At 39.6% G+C, this 25,014-nt stretch overlaps 1 protein-coding gene across 8 annotated transcripts in view; it reads left to right on the forward strand.

Moving 5' to 3' along the window:
• Positions 1-10,491: 10,491 nt before the first annotated feature.
• The window catches only part of TOLLIP (toll interacting protein), a 30,311-nt gene continuing 15,788 nt past the window's right edge, over positions 10,492-25,014 (forward strand). Inside the window, exons 1-4 of one of the 8 annotated variants that reach the window (XM_026065338.1) lie at positions 10,492-10,654; positions 13,097-13,164; positions 20,907-21,056; positions 22,901-23,083. In XM_026065338.1, the coding sequence (XP_025921123.1) occupies positions 13,159-13,164; positions 20,907-21,056; positions 22,901-23,083 (339 nt within the window). In that variant the 5' untranslated portion in view covers positions 10,492-10,654; positions 13,097-13,158. Of the gene's footprint in view, positions 10,655-13,096; positions 13,165-15,365; positions 18,278-18,705; positions 18,896-20,906; positions 21,057-22,900; positions 23,084-25,014 lie in introns of those variants that run through there. The other 7 variants (XM_026065374.1, XM_026065382.1, XM_026065348.1 and 4 more) reach the window with 7 other exon arrangements.

A 25,014-nucleotide genomic window follows, 5' to 3' on the forward strand; every position in this document is an offset into this window, starting at 1 on the left:
TCTTAAYCTCCTTTATGCCTGTCCTGTGTGACAAGAAAGTGTCCCTTTGAAATGAGAAGAGATACAGTCTAGAAGAGGAAAGTTAGAGCATGAAGASATTGGGCAACACTCAGAGGTAAGGTGAAGTCAGAACAAGGTTAAACAGAAGCAAGGAAGGTTTATGTTTAAGATGCTGAACTGTGACTCAGAATAACTAGATTTTCGTCCTGCATCCTTCCTCCTTTTCCTCTGGCAAGTCACTTAATCTCTCCATGTCTCGGTTCCCCAACTAAATAGCAAGGCAGTAATATTCCAAATGTTTCTTTTGATGCTTGAGAGCATTTATTTGTTTGGGTATTTTTAACTTGAATCATTTTGCAGAACTGAGTGAGGGARTATTAGGTGAACAGTTAAACGAGCTGAGCTGAGGGGGAAGTAGATTCTTGCAAAAGAGAAGGAGCACTGCCAGGCAGCTTTGGGTAGGAATCTCTTACCCTGGACCAACGTCAGTCAGAACAGTTTATGCACACATAAAAAGGATTTAGTCAGAGAAAATGCTTGGTAAAATCAGGGCCCACTCTAACTAAGTACAGACCTTAAAGTACTATTGTTACTGGATAATACTAATAATGAGACGTGAACTGCCTGTAAGAGGGCATTTGTGCCCAGGTCTTAACTGTACTGGCTGGCAATTCATTGACTACTGCAGTTATGCAAAGCCAGATTGATTTTACTTAATCCTTGCTACCCAGTGCCACAGGGAATGCCATGAGAAAAACAAATATTCAGTGGGGTTAAAGGTAGAAAAGAAACACTGCCTTGGCTGGTCACAAAGAAGGGGTTCCAGGAATATGCCTGGGAAGGGCCGTAGAAGGATAACTGCAATGGGATAGATAGATAGATCTGTTGCCCTCATTTTTCAGCAGATCTTCTCCACCAGCTTCAGCTACTGTCCTGTACGTATTACGCATCCTAAGTCTGAAGATGGCTTACACAAAACCTTACAGGCTTCTGTAGGAGCCAACAGAAGCATTAGAGCTAGCAAATGTATTTTCAGTATAAAATTGTTACTTCACATAACACATAAATATGTGGTACCTTCTGCACAGAGAGGAAACAAATCTTTCTCTGTTTCTGATAAACTGTTTCAATAACAATATTTATAGGTCATACAAAAATAAGGTTTTACAGTTAAACAGGGGATAAACAACCAGAGCTGAGTCAAAAAATCACATATGCAGCACAGCCCTTTCTACACTTCGTATTCTTTCTGAATGACATAGAGAAGGCTCAGATAATTCTGTGATGTTTCTGTCTTTCCCATCTTTATTTTAGAGGGGAAAAAAAGAAAGAAAATAAAATTTTATGTTATCACAAAAAAAGCAAAGTCATATTTTTAATACACAAGTTTTTATGTTCTGAATATAGCTGTAGGGCTGAATTCCTGCAGGGGAAATCTGCAATTACAGTCAGGTGACAACACCTTTCAGTTGAAGACACCATATATGCCAGAAAGTGCTGCACAGTGCTAAAGCAGTAGAAGGGAAGTAGAGCAGGAAGTGACTTGAAACAGGTAATGCTTAATACAGGCATCTACTTTCCTTACGATTCATTACAACTCCAGTAAAAACTGCACTTAGAGCAGCAACTCATTGCTTTTAAACATAAATTTTCTTCATCTGAAAACTTTGCACACATAAGATGATGAAAAGAAGCTTTTTTTTTTTTTTACCTGGCTTATTTAATTTTTCCTCTTTGGTTCATTGCTTTTTCCAGCAGTCATTCCTTCCCAGTGCATTCTTGCAGACAGCTCAAGATGTACATGAGCTCTCTTGAGGGTTCGCAGGCACGCATACTTCCCTTGCTATATGTCTTTCTTCAGTTTCCTAGAAGATAGAAAGGAATGAAATATTCTCTCTAAATATCTGGTTTGTATTTTCTTCCCCTCGATTACAGTATGTATATTATATACGTATATATGTATGCATGTATGTGTATGTGTGTGTGTGTGTGTGTGTGTGTGTGCGTATATACACACACATACTGTTGTAAGTGCTCAAAGCCTTGACCACACCGAGACCTTTTGTGCTAAACACTCTACAGGTGTTTATTGACACAGAGATGCTGCTCCTGGGCGTGTAGAGTTGTAACACACAACAGGGTTGTTAATATCCCCTTTTTGTGGAGTGGAGTGGGGTGGAGAGGAGGTGTGGTAAGATAAGACAACTTCCCAAGATCACACAGCCTATGGAAACTGTACTGAACTTAAATCTTCAGCAAGTCTAACGAGGTGAGCATTGGTCTTGTGTTTAAAGCAATTAGCTTTAACCAGTATTCACCTCATTAGAAGYCTCCCTTATAGGGAGAAAATCAGTTTCTTCTTCACTCAGGTATTCATGTCTCTAAGGAACACCTAATGATCAGAGAATAGAAAGAGGAGTCAGAACTGCTTGAAATATTTAGCTGCAGATGTAGACCCATTCAGTCCAGACGTTTGAGAATCCTGGAGCCACAGCTGACCCTGTATCTGACTGCTTTTCCTCAGGACTGTCTATAGTCCCCTAACACCTTGTTGGAAGAAACCTGCTATATGAGCACAAAATGGGCTGGATTTTCAGGGGTGCTGTGTTCCTGCAGTTCCTATCGTCTTCCCTTGATGCTGAGGTATGGCAGCTCTGTGGAGAAGCGGACCTCTGTCCCTTCCRGGCCCAAACTCTGGACCGTCTGTGTACATCAGCGCTGACTTCAAACGAGGCAGAGAATCTGGCCCCAGAGAAACCAGAGGTAGCAAATACCAGAATCCTTTCACTGCAGACACTGAGTTTATTTCCATGCAACTTACCCTGTCCCCCATAACCTGCCACATTCAGCAAGAAAGGCTCTGGAAGAAAGCTGGAAATAGAAAATCAGGCTGCAGAAGATCTATTGTATTATTTGAAAATAATCTTTTCCAAAGGGAATATAGACTGGGGACTTTTAAGAAGATGGAGCTTCACAGCTGACAAATGTACTAGCGTGCCAATGTGGTAATGAAGTTAGTTCCGCACTGTTTGGAAAAGAGCAAATTTCCTTGCAAGGTTTGTGATTAAACATCTAACAGAAAATAATGATTTCCTTGCAGGCATTTAGGCACCAAATATAAAAACACAAAGGAAAAGCCAACCAGAGACCGAACCTGCTAAATATCACTATTGAAAGTCACCATGATCCTAGAATCTTCTTAATATTCACTGTTAATTATAAAAAATAATATCTATAAAATTGAAATGCCCAGTGGGAGAAAGTATGACATTTAACTTACGAAATTCCTTCCCCCTTCAATCCTTTTTCACACAAAATTGGTGCTTATTCTGTAAAAATCAGGAGTTCAGGARGGGGGAAAGATAGTGTATTGATTTACATGTATATCTTGTTGTTGCAGAGAGAGCAAAAGATTACCTAAATTACAAAGAAGAAAAACAGTGTTTTGTTGTATATAAGCAAAGACTCCTATAATGAACTTAAGTAAGCAGAAGAACATTGTTGGCTTGTCTGGGAAGAGAGTAGTTATTATCTGGGAAGAGAAAGTATTTCTTCCCATTGGAATGAGCATGGGAAACTGTACCATTCAGAAGCCTTTACCTGAACCAGCTGGAAGTGTTCTGTTGAGCAGGGATTCACATTAGCGTTGCCTGTTATCAGAATTTGGTTCCTGGAGGAAGTAGAAGATTCTGTCAGATTTCTTGGCTCTGAGTAATTACTGAGCAAGAATGATGCTTRCTTGTTTTTAGACATTTTTTAGAATCACTGAAATCAGAAGAGTTCACTACCTTCCTTGGGTCATCTGATTTAGCTTCAAGACTCAAACCACACAAAGTAAATTTCTCCTGTGTAAAGCAGGCTCCTGCAACYAGTGTATGACTGTATATTTTTGAGTAGTTTGACTGTAGACTCTGCCATGTATGTGAACACAGAGCATGTCTGTGCCTTGAAACGCTTTGCAGTCATAAGCCTCACTTCCAATTGTGTAAGTTAATATGTATTAACTGGAAATCAGTTAAATCAGAATTGCAATTTAATTAAAAACTCCAGGCTAAATGAAGTATTAGAACAAATGGGAAACTTGTGGAGAAATTGAGTAGGAAGACTTTTGAAKAAACCTGAACAAATCTGGGGCTTGTTCACATTACTCTAAAATAATGTTTCATTATTTCTCTCCTTCCTTGTCCTAATTTATATACTGGTGAGGGAAAAAAAAGCAACTCTTTCACTTTTCTGAATATGTGTTTTCTTTTTGTTTTCTTTTCTGAGAAGCCCTTTCAGAAGCAAAAAAAGAAACAAATAAATGGGGAAAGGTACATGAACAGGATGCCTACAATAACATCTACTCACAAATATGGCATAACCTTAGGTAGAAATATGGATATCACAACCAAAAAGGCTGTATGTCCTTTTTCTGTGAGACTAGAATGCCAAAATCTAAGACTTCTTAGTCTTTATTTTCAAACCTTTAATAAAAACCATAGTTAGGTGTAACTAAACTTGTCAGAATTCTGTCCCTTTTAAAATGAGGCAGCAGGGAATTCTATTTGAGAAATAATCTAGATAATAGATAATCTGATTTAATAAAAAGATGTGAAGATTTCATTTACCAAATTTCTCCCTAGAGAAGACAGCAGCTTCTTTTTAAATAAACAAACACGTTGATTTATTCATAATTACTGTGGGTAGATATTTATGCCAATCAAACATAACAGGTATACATTGTAGAACAACTCCAGGAGAAGTTGAGAGGATGCAATTCAATACAAACAAACATAGGTCACTACATTTAGGCAGGAATAATGAACGGCAAAAACATAAGAGGATGAAGGACAAGCTAAGTAACAGCATGGCAGAAAAAGATTTGGATGTTAACATAGATCATAGGCTGAACAGGAGTACACAGTGTTATGGTGCTGTAAAAAAAGGCAAACACTTACTGTAATTTACAGACAGTGTTATCACCTACAAAACATGAAGTAATTCTTCAGCTCTCCTTGGAGCTGCCTAGGCCCCAGCTGGAACACTGTGTCTAATTTGGGGTACTTCAAGAAAGGTATGGTCCCACGGGAAAAAGAAAAAAAAAAGAGGAAGAGAACAATAATTATCAGGCTTCTTAAAAATTGACTCATATGGAACGGTTGAAGAAATTGAGTTATTTAAGTTTAGACTGAACTTCATCTGAACACCTGAACTTCAAAGAAAAGAAAACTGAGAGGTAAAATAATAGTAATTTTCAAATACATAAAAGGTAATTTCAGTGAGGAGAGGAATAAGCTGTTTTCTTTGTCTGTTGTGGACAGGACAGAGCCCTGTTCATTTTGCTCTCATAACTGTTTTCTCATCACTTTGATACACTCCCTGGGAATTGTTGTGTTACCCAAATAGCGCTAAATATAGTCTTTGCACTGCTACCATTTTCCTGGTGCATTATAAACACACTTAAGAAATACAATTCAGAAAAGGCAAAGGGGAACTGGAGAAAAGAGAAAAAAATTCTTCCTGATGATTGCAGACTGCTCTACTCCTCTGAAGCAGCTGCCATCTGAAATTGTTTTCAAAGAACCTTCTCCTCACCTCTGTGCTGAATGAGCCTACAGAAAAACCTGGCACGAGCTTGATTTGAAATGAAATAACTCCCATCTTGGAGTGGACTGCGTGATGAAGATGTAGTTATAAAATAAATAATGATTCAGCTCTAACTTTCAATTTTGTCCCTATTAAGTTGCTCAACCAGGTGTTGAAGCCAATAGAATTTGCTTTTCCCCTGTTGGAAAGCTATTTTGAGTGCAGCATGACTGAAGAATAGCCACTTATTAGCTGCTCGGCAGCAGCTTCAGCTTTTCTGCTAGAATCCCCTGCAATTGCTTGAACAACACTTTTGCCAATAATAATCTAGTTCAATCAGTAACTATGACCCTGTGGTATGAAATTATGCGGTGGTTGTGACTGTGATAAGTTGTCTGCTGTTTATTCTAACATCTCTGTTTCTTGGCCTGGTGTCGGGGGGGATGCACTGCTGATTTGGAGCTTCAGTTCGCTTTTAATTCTTTCCCTCTTCATTCTATCCACTTAAATTCCCCTGTAGTTTCAGTTCAGTATGCATCCTGGCTAAAATTCCTGGGTGGTGGTGGTGTGTACGTTACGTGGTTGCCATGTTTCATGCTGGATCTCTTTCTTTAGGTGATGAGGGATGTAATCCTTCTGCATCCCAACTGGACTGTGAGGATTAATTAAAGCTTGCAATGCACTGTGAGTTCCTTGCATGCCATTGAAGTGGAAATTATTGTTCGTTACAGCCAGCCTGAATGCCATCTGGGATTTCCATGTTATTGTTTCAGCTCTGTTGTGCATCACCAAGCTTGAGCTGGTACCATGAACAAAGGATTAGCATTGCACTCTGCTGTGTATTCAGGGCTGTGTCCAGCACCTACGTAAGGCCAAATACATCTCGAGCAGCTGAGCTTGGCATGCCAGGACTCCATGGGCTTTCACGTAGCTTGAAGCCTGCAACATTCCTTTCGTTTTCCTGCACTTCCACTCCAGAATGGGCTGGATCRACGAAGCGGTAAATCCCTTGGGCCTTATTCACCTGCACCCTTGTCTTCTGCTTACCTCCAAGTAGGCTTTAAGTGACTGCAAGAAATGATGGTGGAATTGGGCTCTGCAGTTTGCAAAAGATGTGCCTTTTTCCCGTGCAGCAGAATCATATCCTTTGTGGTGCATCTGAAGCCCTCAGGGGACAGGGCAAAAGGGGCTGTTCTTGCCTGAGACCCAACCAGTTATATAAGTGACACATATCCATCCTGCAATATTCTTGTATGCTTGTGAAACCTGTAAAACTTAACCTAAAACTTGTTTTGCTAGTCTGCTGTGAGATCCATCTTCAAGCTCTGCAATGCCTAAATTAATGTCTGTGAACTAAATGGCACAGCTATGATTTATTATTCTGCTTTATGCACTGGCTTTAGTTCAACTAAGAAAGCTTAACCATCCAATTCGCTTGTGAGGGTTACCTGGAAAAGGGATTGGCTAACAGTTTGAACTTGACTTACTAACTGAAGGATTCTGCCATACATCTGAAGAAAGTAAATTCGCACACTTGACTTTCCTAAAAGAGCACTGCTGAAGAGGTACAAATATACAGCTATCTCCATACTAATTATTATTATATTTTTGTGGAACTGATAGATTTCATTTTTGGAGCTAAATACCAATGCTGAGTGCTAAATAAACACATGTCAAAAAGTTAGACACTGTCCCATTGAGCCTCCTGTTCCCTGCCTGCTCCATAGCATCAGGCTCTCCTCAACCTTTGGGGTGTCCTTTCTGGCTTTGTGAACAAGTACAAAAAGGATTTGTCAAGAATGCTGCTCTAACTGTTCCTCAGTGGAGGGCAGTGCTGTGCGCATTTGCCTGTCCTCTTGATGAGACATTGGTTTCTGTTTTTTATGAAGAAAAGCATATAGAGTATCTTCAGTTCTAGATTCTGGAGCTACCCCAGGGAGGAATGCCCACTTGATAATTTTCAAGCAATCACTCTATGTGAACATATATTTGTTTGTCTCTGCATGTCCCCCAGGAACTTTTGAACCTTGTGTCCAATTTCAATTAATTTTTACTTAGTGGTTTCAGAGATATTAAGCTCTTATAAGTTTCATAAAAATAGGCTGCTGGTTATAGAGAATAAACCACATTAATGACCCCACCAGGTAAAGGTTTCAGTGAAGGTAATAGGTATCTGTGGCACTTGTCCTGATATCAGCAAAGCAGCATACGTAGAGCTCAGGAACACRAGCTGCCTCTTGCTCAGCCAGCCAGGCTGGCTAGGAACAAGAAGATAAGGTTATGAAGGACTGGAACAGAAAACTCAAAGTGGAACTTCAGGTAAGGGAGTTATGACAAATCTGTAGGAAGCATGTTTAAGAGAAAAATGTAGGAGACTAAACGAGGGTCAAAGCAAAAGAGAGGATTGAGAGGAGCAAAAGGGGTAGAAGCATATAGGAAAGAACAGAAGACAAAGGCAAAAAGTGATTTGGGAAGGGTAGACTATGGACGGATGAAGAACTGAGAAGGACAGAAAAGAGACTGGCAATCAGAATGAAAGATATGGGAGAAACTGATGTTTCAATTTTTATTACAAGATAAATGTAATTTATTGTCATTATAGCTTCTTTAATTACCTTTCAACCTTTTTTTTTAATGATGCCCATATGTTCCGAGTAACAAGGTTTTATGACTTTTGTTCTCTCACCTTTCCCATGGCTTACATTCCCACTTTAATTACGAGACTCACATCAGATGCCTTGCCTAATGTTTTTGCACCAGTGCTTCCTATTTGCGGTGATACTGCACTTGGGGAAACAAGAACACCTGTCTCTCCTAATTGAAGACTACTTGCTGTTCTTGGGGATGTCCACCAGATGGCAAAGCTGGTGTTTCTGCAGAGTTTTCAGGACCCCTTCAGAAAATAATTTAACCTAGGGAGAACTAGTTTAACAACAGATCCTTTACTGCACAGATTAAAAAAGGTGATTAAAATTAAGTGAGTAGACTCTATGTGGGAAAAAGTTTATTTCCTGGGAAGGATAATAAAAAAAAGGAAATAAAAGATGCACTTAGAAAATGTTGGTAGTTAGGAATGCACAATGTTCACTCTAGTCACTGCAAATCTCTATGTGTGAGGAATACAAATCTCAAGAATCTCTGAATTAATACCACCACCTTTTTTCTGTTGAAATAAATTTTATAGAGACAATAATGTTACCTCATGTCTAATCTCTGAAATTCTTTTGACTATCCCAGGTCTCCTTAGTTAGAAAGACACATAGGTAAGTAAATAAGTAAGCCAGGAGCAGTTACAGTAAGCTGTTACTTCCTTGCTTGTGCAAGGTAGACACATGAATAGCTATAAGGTTTATTAACATTCTTTTCCCTCCAACCTGCCTTCATGACAGAAGATTGTAATTATGAAGATAAGCACTGATTTTCTTCCCTCCCCTGTATGCGGTTTTTGTACCATTTTAACYACGCTGGCTCAAAATACTTCTGTCATTTAATCACTGAAACTTTCTTGCATGTATATAATTATACAGTGCAAAGAATTTAGAGAAGCAATGTCTATTTCTTTAAATCTACCAAAAGAGGTTATACCAATGCAGCATTTGTTATAAACTGATGTAACTGCATCAATAAATWAGCTTTGTACCAACAGGCTGCACATCTGACATTGTAAGATGTGAAATGTTCTTAAACTATAACCACTTGGCTTAATTTTACATTGCATTGCCCCTTCTTGTACTGCACTATCTCTGCTGCAAGGCCTACACAAGAAAAAAGGCAATGAAAAAATCAGGTCCCTTCATCTTCCTCCAAGAAAATAAGCACTTCTCCCCYGCAAAAACATCTGCACCAGCAGACTCTGAATATAGTGACAGCTCACTGGGGTTTGAGTGACCCACAGCCTAAGYCTGCAGTAGTCAATCTTTTCCTAAACCAAAAAAAAGGGGGTGAATTCACCCCTCATTTTTAAAACCACCATCGCCTATTTTCTGGTTTGGCTTCTTTTCTAGGGGCAGGGACAAGGGAAGGATTATTTGCTTCATCCACAGCTCTGTACATTGACTTGAACTCTAGTTCCAACAGAGGAACGGCTGTTGGYGACAGCAGAGACAATTACGGCTTTTTTCTTCTGCTGGCTGCTTGACTTACAGCTGGCGTCAGCTATATTTGTTCAATGGCTCCTCATCAATTATATCCTGTAGTACTCATTTTTCTGAGTATCAGGACACAAGTGGAAAAATGAGGAGGCCCTTCCTGCTACATGCAGAAGTTATAGCACCGTACTAAAAAAAAAAAAAATCAGTGTTATATTTGGAGTGCTCCTAATTGCACTGCTCTATTTCCAGCTGCTGAAACCTGCACTAGAATTTTAATTAATGGCTAAATTCACGCGGCAGATCCTAACAACAGGAAGCAGTTACATTACTTAAACAGGCTTTGAAATGATCGGGTTTTATCTCCCAGAGCAGCGCTCAGATGAATATTAAAGCCGCTTCTGCTCTGGAAGAGGCCGCGGGAGGTCAAACGCCAACCTTCGGGAAAGTCGTTAAAACCGGGCCAGCCGCCCAGGCGGCGGCGCAGGGCGACGCAAAAAAAACCGTTTGCCCCACGGCAAACAGCAACGGAAACGGCCGCCGCCGCCCCCTCACGGCCGCCGCGCGCTGCTCCCCTTGCGGAGGGCGCAGCGCAGCAGCGCGCATGCGCGGGAAGGCATCGCTCTCCCCCCCTCCCTCGCCTCCCGCTTGGGTGGGCGCATGCGCAGGAATAGGGCGGCCTGTTTCCCCCCCTCCCACCACCCCCCCCGGGCCCGTTGGCTCTTCGGCGCATGCGCGTGGCGCTGCGTGCTCAGTGGCTTTGGAAACCACCAGAAGGGGCGGGGGCAGCGCGTTGCGGGAAGCACGCGCGGCGCCCAGGGGGCGGGGCGCGACCGGGATCAGCTGACTCGGGAGCCTCGCGCTGAGTGACGGTTAGCGGTGGCCGTTGGAGCAGTAACGGTAGCGGCGGCGGCGGCGGCGGCCTGGCGGGGCGGAAGGAAGGGTCTCGGCCCGAGGGAGGCGCTATGGCGACCACTGTCAGTACCCAGCGGGGCCCGGTGAGTGGGGCCGCGGGAGGCCCTTGCGGCTGAGAAGGTCGCCGTTGGGGCTGGGGGAAGATTTTATCCCCTTATCCTTACGGGTGTTCTGGGTTGGGCTGGAGAGGCCCAGCTTGGACCCTGCTGGGCCTCGGGCTTTGTCGCCCCCGTCCGAGGTACGACTCCTGCCCGTGGGCCTCAGTGGGAGGGTGACTCACCCTTCTTGCCTCCTTCCCTTCCCCCAGGCGCGGCCCATGGCACCGGGGGCGTGGGGGAGAGGAGAGGAAAGATCTCTATCCTTAGTCTGCCGTGATAGTGCCGGGTGTGTGTGTGGGGGGGAAGGTCTGTCTCTTCTCCCAGCTGTGCGCCTTGGGAAGAGGCTTTGGGAGAGAACAGAGGGGGAAGTCCCACCTATGTGCGTTCAGGGCTGGGAGAGGCTATTCTGCCTGTTCTTTGTCTGTGGCCCTTCTAAAGAAGGGAGCTGTCTAAACTGAAGCAGAGCCAAACCTCTTTCTCTTAAAAGTGGAGCAGAGCTTTCTAGTATCATCGGTGGGCTGCGCAGTTTCAGACGGCTGTTTTTGAAATCGCCATCGTGTGTTGACAACTGAAAGGTGGAACGTGAAACAAGATGCTGAGAGACGTATGCGATGGTAGCATGCAGCCGGGGAGAGGGGAGACTGAGCAGTTTTAAAACCAGCTTAGCAATCTTCTGGGAGTGGTGATGGTTTATTGGGAAGTTTTACGGTCTCGTTATGCCTTGGAATAATAATCCCCCATGCCAGGACGCTTTACTGCAGATGTGAGGTATAAYCCTGTGATTATAACACCTAGCTTCCATTGATGTGCAATTTCTGTCTGTTTTTTTTTCTGGGAGGATCCACTAGTAATGGACAATACGTTGTTGCTCTGCTAGTGAAGTAAGAATTTTTTTTAAACTGTTGTTCTTTGTTTCCTAGAAAGCTATTTTTTTTTTATTTTCCGTGCAGCCTTGCTGAAAGGCCAGAGGAGCGAATTAATAAATTGCTAATCTCGAAAAGCTGCATCTGTGCCTGATGTTATCTCATGGTGGTGAAGTTCTCTGATCATTAATATAATTCCTTAAAATGCCTTGTTTGTCTGCTCTTCAAGAGTAGATTCCTTTTACAACACATTTTGTTGGTAGTTTTGTTGCTAGGATAAAAGTTTTAAATGGAGAGTTAAGGTAAAATGAATTAAGCTTTCTGCTGTTCCTCAATGATATCGTGGCAGGACGCAGGTTGTTCCAACTGAATCTGTGGTGGATTAGGTAGTTGCTACCCCCAGAGGCTTGGTAATTGAGTTGACTGTGCGATTGAATCCAACGCAACTCTGTCAATATCTAACAGGTTTATTCAAAAAGGCAAAATAATATAAACACTTGACCAAATACGAGTTTGGTTTAAAAGTAACTTTGCTTCTAGTTATCCCTTAGTCTGTGTTTGGAAAAGGGTGGGGAGGTTGAAGGGAATCGATGTGGGAGTAGGGGTTGAAGGAGGTGCTAATGACTTAAAAGTGGTTTGGCTAAAGCTGGAACAGTAGGCCTGATTGAAGTTCTGATTTGCAGAGAGGTGAAATTGTACACATTTCTGTCCCTACAGGAGTGGCATTTCTTTTTGAGAGAAGTTCTACTTGCCTCTTGTGCTAAATACCTTGTTGATATTCAGTAGAGTACTTCTAATCTTTGCTTGCTTTAGTTTGGTGAAATCCTCTTGTTGGATTGGGAGTTTAGTGAGAACCTTCTTGGACTTGGCTATAGGCTTGCAGTTCGAAAATCATATCTGTCTCAAGTGTTTTAAGGGAACATTTTGAATACTCTTCTAGATGTCTTTCTACTTTAGAATTACCCAGATAGTCCTGTATAATCTCTTGGAAATACTTGTTACTTAGAATTGATTTAGGCCTGCCAATTCGAAAGGTATGTAGTGATTTATCTTGTATGATTTCAGCGTTCACCATTTTTTTCTTATGTTCTCCTAACGTTACTGTGCATGCTTTTCTCATTGGTCTTCATCAGTTTAGATGTATGAATGTCTTCAAATGAATGACTAAATCCTGCAGTATTAAAAAGCTGCCATTTGAAGGTGAGAGTGCTCATTTAGCACGTACTTGCCTTTCCTGATTTTCCCTAGAGCAGAAGATGCAGTTCTGCTTGTTTCTATATATAAGACTGCATTACAAATGAATAGCCGCTAAATGGTGCTAAAGGACTGAAAAACAGTTTCTCCTTAGTGCTGCAGAGAATGATACTCCTGTCTCTTTCTGCTTGAACGGGCAAGAAAATATGCAAAGTTGTTTCCAGCAGATAAAAAAAATAAAATATGCTGCCGTACTTTTGCCGATATTGTTCTTATACCCTTAGTTTCTAGTTTCTACCTGTGCTTATTTGGTGACTAATTAACGCTTCTGATTTGCTGTTAATTTCAACACTTCTGATTTGCTGTTAAGGAACCAGATTTCCTTCTGCCTGCTGGTGGTAAATATTTTGCTAGATTTCCCTAGCTGTCTTCATGAAGGTAAGGAATTAGCATGATTTCCTGTTGTGTGATCTTTTGAAAAAACAGCTTTTGAAATCTGAAAACTGTAGGTGAATACGTAATGGCTGTTAAATGATACCTTTTGAGAGATTGCTAAGTAGTCCAATTGGGCTTCAGGTCTGAGAGACTGAAACTGTATATTTGTGATTCCTTAGTTAGTCAAGCACACCCAAAATAGATCCCCTTGATTATTCACTATGCTAGCAAATATGTCATGTCCTTTAAAACTAGATCAAGTGCCATCCTAGAGCTAATTAGATTTCTGCTCTAGTGATTTTCCTAATAATTGTTATTTTGATTATTGGAAATCTTCTAATGAACAGAAAAGTAAACATAAATATAGCCTGCCCTTGTCCTAATACTATCATTTAGCTGCATACATCTTTTACTCAAAGTTTGGTTTTGACATCTTTCAAATCTTTGGTGTGTTTTTGTTTTGTTTTGTTTTTTTCCTGACCAAAGGTGCCAAAGCAATTATTCCTGTTTATATTGTCTGGTATCAATAAACGTTATGCTGTCTCAGGAGCATTTTCTAATGCAAAGTCCTGTCTCTGAAATGCTATTGATAGTTCTGGATACAATTAAGTATTTTATTAGCTAGTTTGTTTTTTATAGAATGCAGGTATGTGTAGTATTACAATTCTAATTTTTGAAGGTGGAAATGTCATAAAGACACATCACTGCAATCAATTTGGATTCTAAAAGTCGTTTAAAAAAAGTTGAGGGAGCAAGATTTCACTGAATGTTTCTAAGGAAAATGTGAATTAATGTTTAAGTGTGACGTTTTGATCACTGAGGCACACTCCTTTGACATGAAATGTTCAGGCTGACACTGACAATGCTTAAAGTTCTTCCTCTCTTACAAATAAGAGAAGTATTTTAAGGTACCTTTTAAGTGGATCGTTTTCTGTTGCATCCATTGGTGTTTTCTTTTAACCAAGACTTGGAAGAAAGGAAAATCTGTATTGGTATGTCCAGTGGTAGTGTAGAAGTCTGAAACCTGTTACTGGAATTGATGTTGGTTATTATTCTCCTTAAAGCTAATCCCAGTGTGAATTTGTGTTTCCTTATTTTGAGCTGTTTCTATGACTTTTTCCTATGTTATTGCACCGTTATATTGAATGTGCACCAAATCTGCTCGGTTCAAGAATACTGTAAGCATACTTTTTGAATTTGAGGTGTCAATGCCTGCTCATCCTATCTTTATTTTGTAACTCATGTTTAAATAAAACAGTTCCTGCCATATTTAGCCTTCAAATTATTGTTTTAGTGAAAAGGAGGAACTTTGATAGCAATCACTGGTTTGCCCAATTTCTCCTTCTACAAAACCAAATCAGTTTGTTTGTTTTTTTTTCCACTTTGTTAATGGTTGTGCTTTTGCACTGTGGAACATATTTTGCAAAGACTTAGAATGTTAGTGTTCTGGACTAATCTAGATGTGCTGAGAAAATTCAGAAAAAATAGCTTGTGGTTGAATATCCAGTCAGGTCTAAATATAGTTTGAGTACTTGGGAGAAGGGGAAAATTGTATAAAGATGAGAATTACAGATTCACGAAGCCTTTATAGGTAGACATGTCACCAAAGGCCTTTGGTAACAGACACATGGAATCAAAGGAAGCAGTGAAGTAGATGGGCAATTCTGGCAACAGGAAGGAGTAATAAGAATGGGAGAAGAAATGTCTGGAACCTTCCAGTCTGTTTTTCATTTTTGGCATTTTACAAACAATTTTTGTTTGTAAATTTAATCAACTTAATCAGCTGTTATGGTCTTTCCTTTGTTCATTTCTAAATTGAAAAGCTTAAGTATAGCGTGTGACTACAATTCTGTAGGAGTTAAAGTGGAGATGTCATACTACAACATGAATTGTGTAGAGTCATAGAATAATTCAGGTTAGAAGGGACCTCAGGAGGCCCCCTAGTCCAACATATTGCTCAAAGCATGGTCAATGTTGATACAGGCCAGGTTGCTCAGGGTTTTGTCCAGCAGGGTCTTCAAAACTTCCAAGTACAGAGATTCTGCAACCTCCCTGGGTAATTTTTTACAATACTTGACTTTCCCCATGGTGTGGTTCTCCTCCCCCCCCCCCCCCCCCCCTTATTTCATGTGTGTCTCTGACCAATAGGTCACACATGCTGGACTNCCCCCCCTCCTTATTTCATGTTGAATCTCTGCTGTTTCAGGTTAGGACAATTGTCTATTTTCCTCCTGCATTTCAGAAGAGAACCTGGCTCTGTTTTATTGATAACCTCCTCAGAGATGCTGGAAGGCTGCTGTTAGATATCCTCTAAGGCTCCTTTAGTCTACACAAATCTTCAGCCTTTCCTCATAGGTCCTGTACTTCAGCCCCTTTGCTGTCTTGGTGGCCCTTTGCAAGACTCATTCAAGTTTTATCATCTTTCTTGTACTGGTGGGTCCAAAACTGGATGCAGTATTCCAGGTGTGGTCTAGTGAGTGCTGAGTAAAGGGGGATAATCACTTCTCTCAATCTGCTGGCTATGCTTTTGTTGATACAGCACAGTAGGTTAACCTTCGTTGTTGCTAGACTGCACTGCTCATTCGTGTGTAGTTTGCTCTTCACCAGGACCCCCAGGCCCTTTTCTGCAGAGCTGCTACTCTGTCATTCATTCTCCAGCCTGTACCAGGGAAAAGGATTATTCTGTCTTTAAGTATAGGACTTGCTGAATTTCATGAGATTTCTGCCAGCACATTTCTCCGTCTCTGAGTGTTGGTCCTGTCCTCAAATATACCAACCATTCCTCCCAAATTTGTTGTCATCTGCAAAACTGATGAGGCTGCATTGTTTCTCATCCTCCAGGTCACTGATAAGGAAAGATATTAGACATACAAGTTAGGTCCCAGTATAGATCTCTGATAAACTTTGCTTGTAAGCAGCCTCCAAGTAGAGTATGTGCTATTAACCACTGAACTTCAGCTTTTGAGCTCAGTGATCCAGCCAATTTTTCATTCATCCAGTGGCCAACCCATTTGGATTGTAACAACCCAGCTTTGATACAAGGATCCCGTGGGTGATCTTTTTGAAAGCCTTGTGAAAATCAAGGTAAACAAATCTACCTTTCTTTCCTCATCCACAGATCTAGTAATTTTATTGTAGAAAACTGTTGTCTTGGTCAGGCTTTTTTTTTATGCTTGGTAAATCCAGGTTGGCTGTTCCCAGTCCCTGCCTTCTCCTTCGTTTGCCTAGAAATGGCTTTAAGGAGGACTTGCTCCATGAATTTTCCAGTGATCAAAGTGAAGGTGATAAGCATGTTGTTCCTCAGTTCATCTTTGCCCTTTTGAGCGCATCACATGCCTTTCTCCAATTACAGGGAACTTCCTCTTACCTCCACAACCTTTCAAAAATGATAGCCTTGCGATAACATCAGCTAGTTCTTTCAGCATCTTTAGATGCATCCTGTCTGGTCCCTATTCTTACTTCGGTGTGCACAGTGCAGAATTATAGTTCAAAATTCTCTCCCAGTCACTCATTTCTTCTTTCTTAAAAACAGTAAAACCATTTATATGAGAATGCATAGAACTTTTTCAGCAGCTAGGTGTTTTATAGCTCTTTAATGTGAAACTTCTCTAGAACCTAATATCAGTGTTTCTGGTGCTACTTTCCAGTGTGGAAACCTTAGTTATAGTACTCTGAATGTATCATATCTCAGCATATGGTTCCATAAGTCAGGGCAATTGTGATCATCCTTGGTTCTATGTTCCCTTGCCCTTCCTTATATAGGTACCCGTACTCAGATTAGCAGTTAGTGAGCAAGGTAAGGGACCCAGTTACTTCCCCTCTTCTTCTCCTTCCCCCCAGCCTATGGTTTATTTTCTTCTGATCAGCCTCCTGCACTAGTTTCCTTGACAATTACATTTGCACTTTTTTATTTTGCCCAGGAAATGGTGATGAGAAGAAACAGGAGGGTGAGGTTGAGACAGGTTGGTCCTGAATTAGCTTATATGGCTGTAAAACACCACCTTCAGCTTGAAGAAAAGTTTGGATGTGAACTTTACAGCTGCAGCATTTCACTTTGAAGATCTTTAAAGATAGCTGTTAGATAACTTTAGTGGACAGTAAGGGCAATGTTATTCTGTTTCTAGAATATTAATTTTGTGATGTGCTGTGCTGTCAATAAAGTTTATTAAGAAGTAATTACAAAGCAGGCTTGTCTTTATGAATGTCTGCTTAACCTTTCTCTTCAGAATTGTAGTTTTATTATAATACTGTCATATTTCTCTCTTGCTTGAAAAGTGAGTACACGTATAATTCAAATGCTAAATGGAATGTATTATTCTACTGTTAATGGTAGAGTGGGGTTGAATTTCACCTATTCTTCCTTAAATGTTAAGATAGTAGTAGAGGGAAGTACATCTATTGCAAAGTGGATGTTGAGTAGGATCAGGATACAATCTTTCATTAGGTTCTCCTTGCTTTAAAAACAAAACCTGAGGTTAAACTCTGGTTATGCAAATTTGTATTTTTGATCCATAGTAGGTAGTTTGCAGTTATTTGCCTGCTTTTAAATGCTTGGAAGAGGGAATTAGCTTGTTTTCTTTACAAATAAAGTTTGCCCACAGCTGTTTATCTCCATCAATATGGAATCAACTGATAATCCTCATAAGAACTTAATGCCTTATGTGTTTTTCTATATAAATGTCTCTGCTAGATACTTTACTGAAGATACCACTAGGACTTACATGTMTCAGATTTCTGTCAAAGCTGAATGTTTAGGGTGGAAGCATGTGTATGTCCTGTTCCCCATTCTTTCTTTTGGAGGAGTTTACTATTCCAATCTTTCAGGATTTAGTCTTTTGAAAGCTACACTGTTTTCTATTTCTGGGTATGTTTTAAAGACCATCGTGAATGAATTAAGCTTTCCAATGCCCATATAAGATGGCTGAGACAAAATAGGCTGTCCTTTTTTTCTGAGAAACTGGCATCCAGAGCTTTGTGCATATGGGAATGTAGTTTTAAGGCTGCAGTCCCCACTTCTTACCATGGGAAATCTTCATGATGTGGACTCTTGGAGGCACTAGTAATACCGGATTTGAAACTTCCTGGAGGTGGAGAGTTTGAGTGGACCGGCTGCATTGTAAGTGGCATTGCCTTGCTAGTTCTGGTATCATTTCATATCTTTCCTAGACTGATATATATATTATTTAAAACTAGTTCCTTTTTTTCCCAAATCTTCTAAAGAGAAGGCTGTTACCAGGCCTTGCCTAACTTCCAACATAATTTAAATAAGTTTTCTTTAAATATTAGCACTATCTGTTAGTTTAGTCTTTTCCATCTCTGCTCCCATTTTTCTCCCACTTTTTTATTTAAGCATGTGGTTGCTGTCTTTTAGTATGAAAAAAGTAATTCATACTTTCTGGCTTGATCTCTTAAAACACTCTCCATTTCTGTGGTTATCCAAGAAGGACTGTTTATGTGCCTGATTCAGTCTAAATGACTGAATTGGTTTTTGTTTTGTTTTGTGTTTTTCTTGTTTGTTTTTTTTTTTTGTTTTCCCCTTGAAAGTAGATGACCAGAATTCTACACCGTATTGCAGATGAGGTCTCACAACGTCTGGCATTCACTGCACCCCGTTTCTAATGGCAGTACTTTCCTTGACATCCTAGAGATCAGCATTTGCTTGGCTTTATCATCCTGGACATTACTGAAGGATCAATAAGGCAAATGCTCAATGAATGTATATAAATATTTATAGGTGAGCATATTACAGACTGGAAAGACTAATGGTGAATGTTCAGCTATCAGCTAGGAGTTCATCAGTTTACACTAGTTGATCACAACACTGAAGTGTTATTAACCAATATATAATTTTTTTATAACTAAATTTAAAAATAAAAAGCTATTTAATAACTTCTTTGCTTAGTGAAGTAAACTTTTATGAAGAATCCAAATGTTGAATTTGGTTGTAAGAAGACAGTGCTTGAGTTGCGCATTGCCTGTAAAGAATATTGTTTGTAGTTCTCTGGTCTGTCCTTGGAAAGGTATTTCGAATGCACTGTGATAGTGCATTTCCAATGCATAGTGAATACCTTCAGAGAGAAGTGATGCTCCATCAAAAGAGAGTCTGAATAATCTACTTAAATTTAGAAGTGAATGCTTTGCTGGCAAGTATGTACCTAATGGATATTGTCAGTTAATTACTTTTAAAGGGGACTTTAAACTGTTCCCTTCCTCTAATATTTGCTTTTAACTATAAGATTCTAAGGCACTTGTAAGTAAAAATAGTTCCCTCTTTTCCCTCCCTCTCAGCAACTTAGCAGCAGGTAGTCACTACACTTTCCTTAGCTTGTTTTGATAAACTTTCTTTCTGGTCTGTAACACCTGTTGCCAGGATCCCTGAGACTCTCAAACAGAAGCTACAGCTCTTGCCAAATCACATTTCATATGACTATTGCTATCTCAAAGATGCAATCTTAGTATACAAGTGTTGTATAATCTTCAAAAGTTATGTCCTATGGGGCTTCTAACATCTTAAAACATGTTGTTCTGTAGACATGCATTTGCCAGACATACAATTGAGTAATCTTGTCTGGGATAACAACATAAGAAATTGCACTATTTTTGTCTTGAGAGTAAACCTTGTATTCAGTTCAGTGCTAATAAGCGTCTCTGTAGGCAGCACAAATGAGTACAGCTTAATTATAAACTTACTATGCCATTTTACTTGCTTTTTAAAATTTATTGTTATAGTATATTTGTTATTTTAATGTGAAGATCCCTTTAAGTGTGTTATTGGTCATATTCAATGAGCATTTAAAACTTAGAAATAACTTCTCAAGTAAATAATTGACAAGTAAAGGGTAGAAATTTTCCCTTCTTTCACTTTAACTTAATGTAAAATACATTGACTGCTCATTCACACATATCCATGTGACAGAATTCCTCTAAGATTTTCCTACTTCACATTTTTCCTTCATGGTTCATTCTTATGGTAGATCAGACTTGGGGTTCTTCCGTTATTGTTTTGGCATGGTGGGATTCTATCCCAGAATTGACAAGGTAGTTGCAAAAAATGTTAACTTGGAAAAGTATTATGGCATCTCTGTTACATTGAAGGATTTGGTTCATAGGAGACTCTGTTTTTATGATCTGTCTTGAAGATTTTGAAAATGACCCTTTCAAATGTTACATTTTACCATTTATATTAAAAATATGCAACTCAGGTTCTACGTTAATGTACACAGGCATGTGTAAAAAATAGTGGAAACTTCACTGAGCAACAGGCTATATTAATGACAAAGGAAAGCATGTTAGACTTTTCAGTCTTCAATTCAGTCCTCTGATGTAGAGAACAGGGTGTCTAGTCATGGGAAAGATCAAAGACCATGTGAGTGATGCATAAGTGAAAGAAAGATGGCTGGCATCAGATGTCTTAAGGGGCTGTAAAACTTGGTAGCTCTGATTTTTGTATTAAGTAGCTAAATGTTCAGTTGCAGAGCAGCCTAGACTCTGTCCTTTTTTTTAGGTTTATATTGAAACTTAGTATTTTTGAAAGTGAGAAGGAGAATATTTATGTGAATTGGCATTTTTGTTGTTGAACTTAGCTCCTTGTTCATGCTGTCAAATCTGAAGTAAAATTCTGCTGAATGTTTTTGCTAAACTTTTCTTTGATTTATATTCTTCTCTTTTGTTATGAAAGTGGAAGATGCAAGTTTGAAGATTTGGGTTTTCTCATTTTGTAATTTTTATTTATTTTTATTTTTAAGGTATATGTTGGTGAGCTTCCTCAGGATTTTCTTCGCATCACCCCAACCCAGCAGCAACAGCAAATCCAACTGGATGCCCAGGCAGCTCAGCAGCTACAGTATGGAGGACCAATGGGTACAGTAGGCAGACTCAGCATTACAATAGTACAGGTATAAGTTGCACTATCTTTGTAATACAAGCTTTAATCTTTTTTCATCAGTGGCCACAAAAAATGTTGTGTTGTAATTTGAGTTACTAAACTACCTGCGTATGGGGAATGAGTAGTTTTTGAAGTTTTTCTAGCTTAGTGATTCTGTACAGCAGTGTTTGTTTCCAGTGTCCCATTTCATAGCTATATCATGAGTAGTGCAGCACTTTCCTACAAACCTAACTATTTTAGCATGTAATCAAGTTAATTCATATTATTCTCACAGGAAGCAGTTTCTCTAAAACTGCTGATAAGACTTTTGTGCCAACCCATTTAATATGGGAGGATATTAGCAATTTTGAGAATATTATATATTGTAGGGAACTGCGGTTGCCTTATGTACTTGTATGTGACTACTTCTCCATCTCCATTTCCTTTAATGCCTTGTGCTGTTTTTCCAAGTGCTTTCTGCAGGCTTTCTTACTAATCACAAGCGCATAGTCCTAGCATTTTATTTTTTCCTTTTTCCCTCATTTTCTTTGTTTGATCTCTTCGCAGTACTGTTTTATTGCCTTCATTAAGCATAAGATTTCAGGTTTTAAAGCTTGTCTGTATTAACACAATTCTGTTTATCAACACTAGCTCACCAGAAGTCCTTCATATTAACTCAACACACTTCATCAATTTGCAAATACTGTTTTAAAGTTTTTCTGTAAAAACATACTGAAGATGCATTTAGCCTTAAAGCTAACACGAAGCCTGGAATAGTATACTTATGGTTACACCTTTTTTTCCTGTGTGCATGATCAAACAGTGGAACAGGTTGCCTGGAGAGGTTGTGAAATCTCTGTCCTTGGAGATATTCAGAACCTGACTAGATGCAGTCCTAAGCAACCTGTTTGAACAGGGTGGGGTGGGCTAGCTGATCTCTAGAGGTCCCTTCCAAACTCAACCATTCTGTGATTCTGTGAAACTCTTAATCATCTTAGTGGCCCTTTGCTATACTTGTTCCAGTAAGTCCATGTCTGTCTTGTACTGGGGAGCCCTGGACTGGACACAGTACTCCAGATGTAGTCTCACCAGTGCTGAGTACAAGGGAAGGATTGTCTTCCTTCACCTGCTGGCTACACTCTTCCTCACTCTTCCTATACTCCTTCATTCATATACTCCTTCCTCATTGCTGGCTTGTGTTCAACTTGGTGTCCACCAGGACTCCGGGTCCTTTTCTGCAAAGCAGCTTTCCAGCCAGCCCCAACCTGTCCTGGTGCATGGGGTTATTACTTCCTAGGTGCCTGATTTTGCATTTTCAAGTACTAAATGATATACTGAATTAATGCCAAAGTGTTGTGTGGTGTGGTTTTTTTAATCTCTGAAAAGTATAAGCAACTAGATCTTATCTGAATTGAACTGCTTTAGCAGTGTGAACGTTGTGTGATACTCTTGAAGCCATTGGTTTTCTTTCATCTTTTAAAAGTACTTCAGTGAAATGGGACCGGCTACCTATTGCATTAAGTTTATGATAATATATTGGAGCTCAAATGCCTAGGCAAAAATTGAATTTACATTAATATTTTTTGTTGTAATCATGTATTTGTCAATTTGTTGTGAAATAACCTATTTTTGTTATGATGAAAGTGCATATTTTCTACAGCTGACTCTTTGAAAAGAGAAGCCCTTTTCAAAGTTTCCCAGATCTTTAATGGTGTCCTGGACTGTTCTCTTTACTCAGTGCTGTTTTTCTTTTTTTTCTTTTTTTTTCCTTTCCATGTCATATTTGAACATAGTCCTTTGCTCAATGTCTGATTCTCTTCGTGAACTAAAGTTAATGTAAATGTTATACATTTAAGGGTTTTCATTTCTTTCCAGGCAAAATTGGCAAAGAACTATGGAATGACCCGCATGGATCCATATTGTCGAATACGACTGGGCTATGCTGTGTATGAAACTCCCACAGCGCATAATGGAGCCAAGAACCCTCGCTGGAACAAAGTTATTCAGTGCACTGTTCCCCCGGGTGTGGACTCCTTTTATCTAGAGATATTCGATGAGGTCAGAATTACTATATTTTTTTTCTCATCCTCAATTTGGGCTGTGGTTTGGGTGGAGCCTTGCAAGATAGGATTGAGTTACCAAAGGCTGTTTCTTGTCTGTGCTCTCTGGGAGATGGTGCAAATTTTTCAGAATCCTGAGAGCAGCAGTGCATAAGGCTTTACTCTCTCCCCAAGAATGTCAGAAGTGGTGCCTTTCCCTTGGTAGCTGATAAGGGCTGCTGAGCATCAGCAGGGCTGCTCTTTTGCAYCTGCGAAGGAAGAGGAACAAGTGGCTGAGTAGTGTTTAAGCTCCTCTTCACTATCAAGATGCCCTGCGACCTTATCTTCTGTACTGTTTGTATGAAAAATAGCTTGTTAATACAATTCTGCTTTGGTATTATTCTGATCTGGGAAGAGCTTTCATACAAGCTCTTACGAATGCTGAGAATGTATCAAGTATAGAATATGTGTAGTCACTGGGATTTATAGGTAGAATCTTAACTTAATCTATATTTGGCTGAATTCCATTTCAGTTGGGTGTGTAGGCACTTGTCTCTGATTTACTTAAGATGCAGTGGTAATAAATTCCTAGCTTGTAAACAGTTTTGTTTTCTCAGATATCTAGTAGGTTTGGCTAACAGCTCTGGTAGGTAATCTTCTCTACACAGGTTGCCTAGAAGAGCACTATCTTGAAGTCTAGTACCTGCACCTGCATCTCAGCTTTTTCAGTTCAGACTATTGATGTTGACTTAGCACAAACATACCTTCTTGAATAATTTAAACTAAGAGGTAGCAACTGAGGTTTAGGTCCATGGTTTGCCTTTTTTGCTGCCTCTATTACTGTGTGTAGTAAAATCTGACCCTGCAGTGGCTGTGTGGTTGTTAAAACAAGTGAGGCTTTTGAATCCTGTTTTGTGAGTTTACTTGATACAGTTTAAGTGTCTGTTCCATTGCTGCAACAGGCACGGCAGTACTTGTATCTGTTCTTAAGTCTCTGGAATTTACAACCTACCATAGTAGCTTAAACATGAGTAAATTCTTATTTAGTAGTATGTTGATTGCTCCTAAATGATTGCATTTTACTGATATATGCCTATTTAGATGCATCTGTATTGCAGATAGGCCCTTACATGCTTGTTGACTGGATAGCTGGAGGTAGTTACTTCAAATATTTTGAAAACTATTGTTGATTATAAGTTAATACTGTTAGAGATCAGGCAAAATCCACTACTGTCCACTAACTATGGAGTGTTTAAAAACTCTGTCTTAGGTAGGGCTATAAAGTCAGAATTTAACATGGGATAATTGTTCCAGTATTTATCTAGCTTCTTCATCAGGCTTTATGTAACCTTTGCTGGGGTATGTGCATGAAGTTGTACCTGAACTTGTCTAAGATAGCCTTGCGTAAATCTACTAAAGTTGCTGTCATTCCTTAGGCTACAGCTTTTGCCAGCAACTATCTAAGAATGTATCTAAATTGCAGCCAAACAGATGAATTGATAGGATAGAAACAGTACATATCTGGCATTTCATATTAATGTACTTTGCTTCAGAATAAGTTGTGCATCCCTAAAAACTTCAGTTAACTTGCTGCTCTTTGATATGTTTTATCTTCTGGGCTTTGTGAATGTATAAACTCAGTTTAGGGGCTTTTCTCCTGATACTATGTTCTTTCTGCATTTGTTCTTTATCATTTCTTTTAGATTTTTTTCAGCATAGCTGTGTACTCAAGGAAAAATTGCTATAACTGGTCAAGCTTCTTTTGTGGACTAGACAAGAGATAAAATCTACTTTCCTTGATCCTGAGATGCCTTGTGTTCCTATATTCTAATGTGTTATTGGGAAAAGTAAAATCTGATAGGTAGACATGGCAAGACTATCTGAGGAGGCATATATTGATACAGCCAGTCTGTAACGTTACCTTCTGACATGCATAACTCTCATTAGAGT

This window comes from Apteryx rowi, unplaced genomic scaffold (genome assembly GCF_003343035.1).
Source record: "Apteryx rowi isolate R43461 unplaced genomic scaffold, aptRow1 scaffold_1024, whole genome shotgun sequence".
Lineage (NCBI taxonomy): Eukaryota > Metazoa > Chordata > Aves > Apterygiformes > Apterygidae > Apteryx > Apteryx rowi.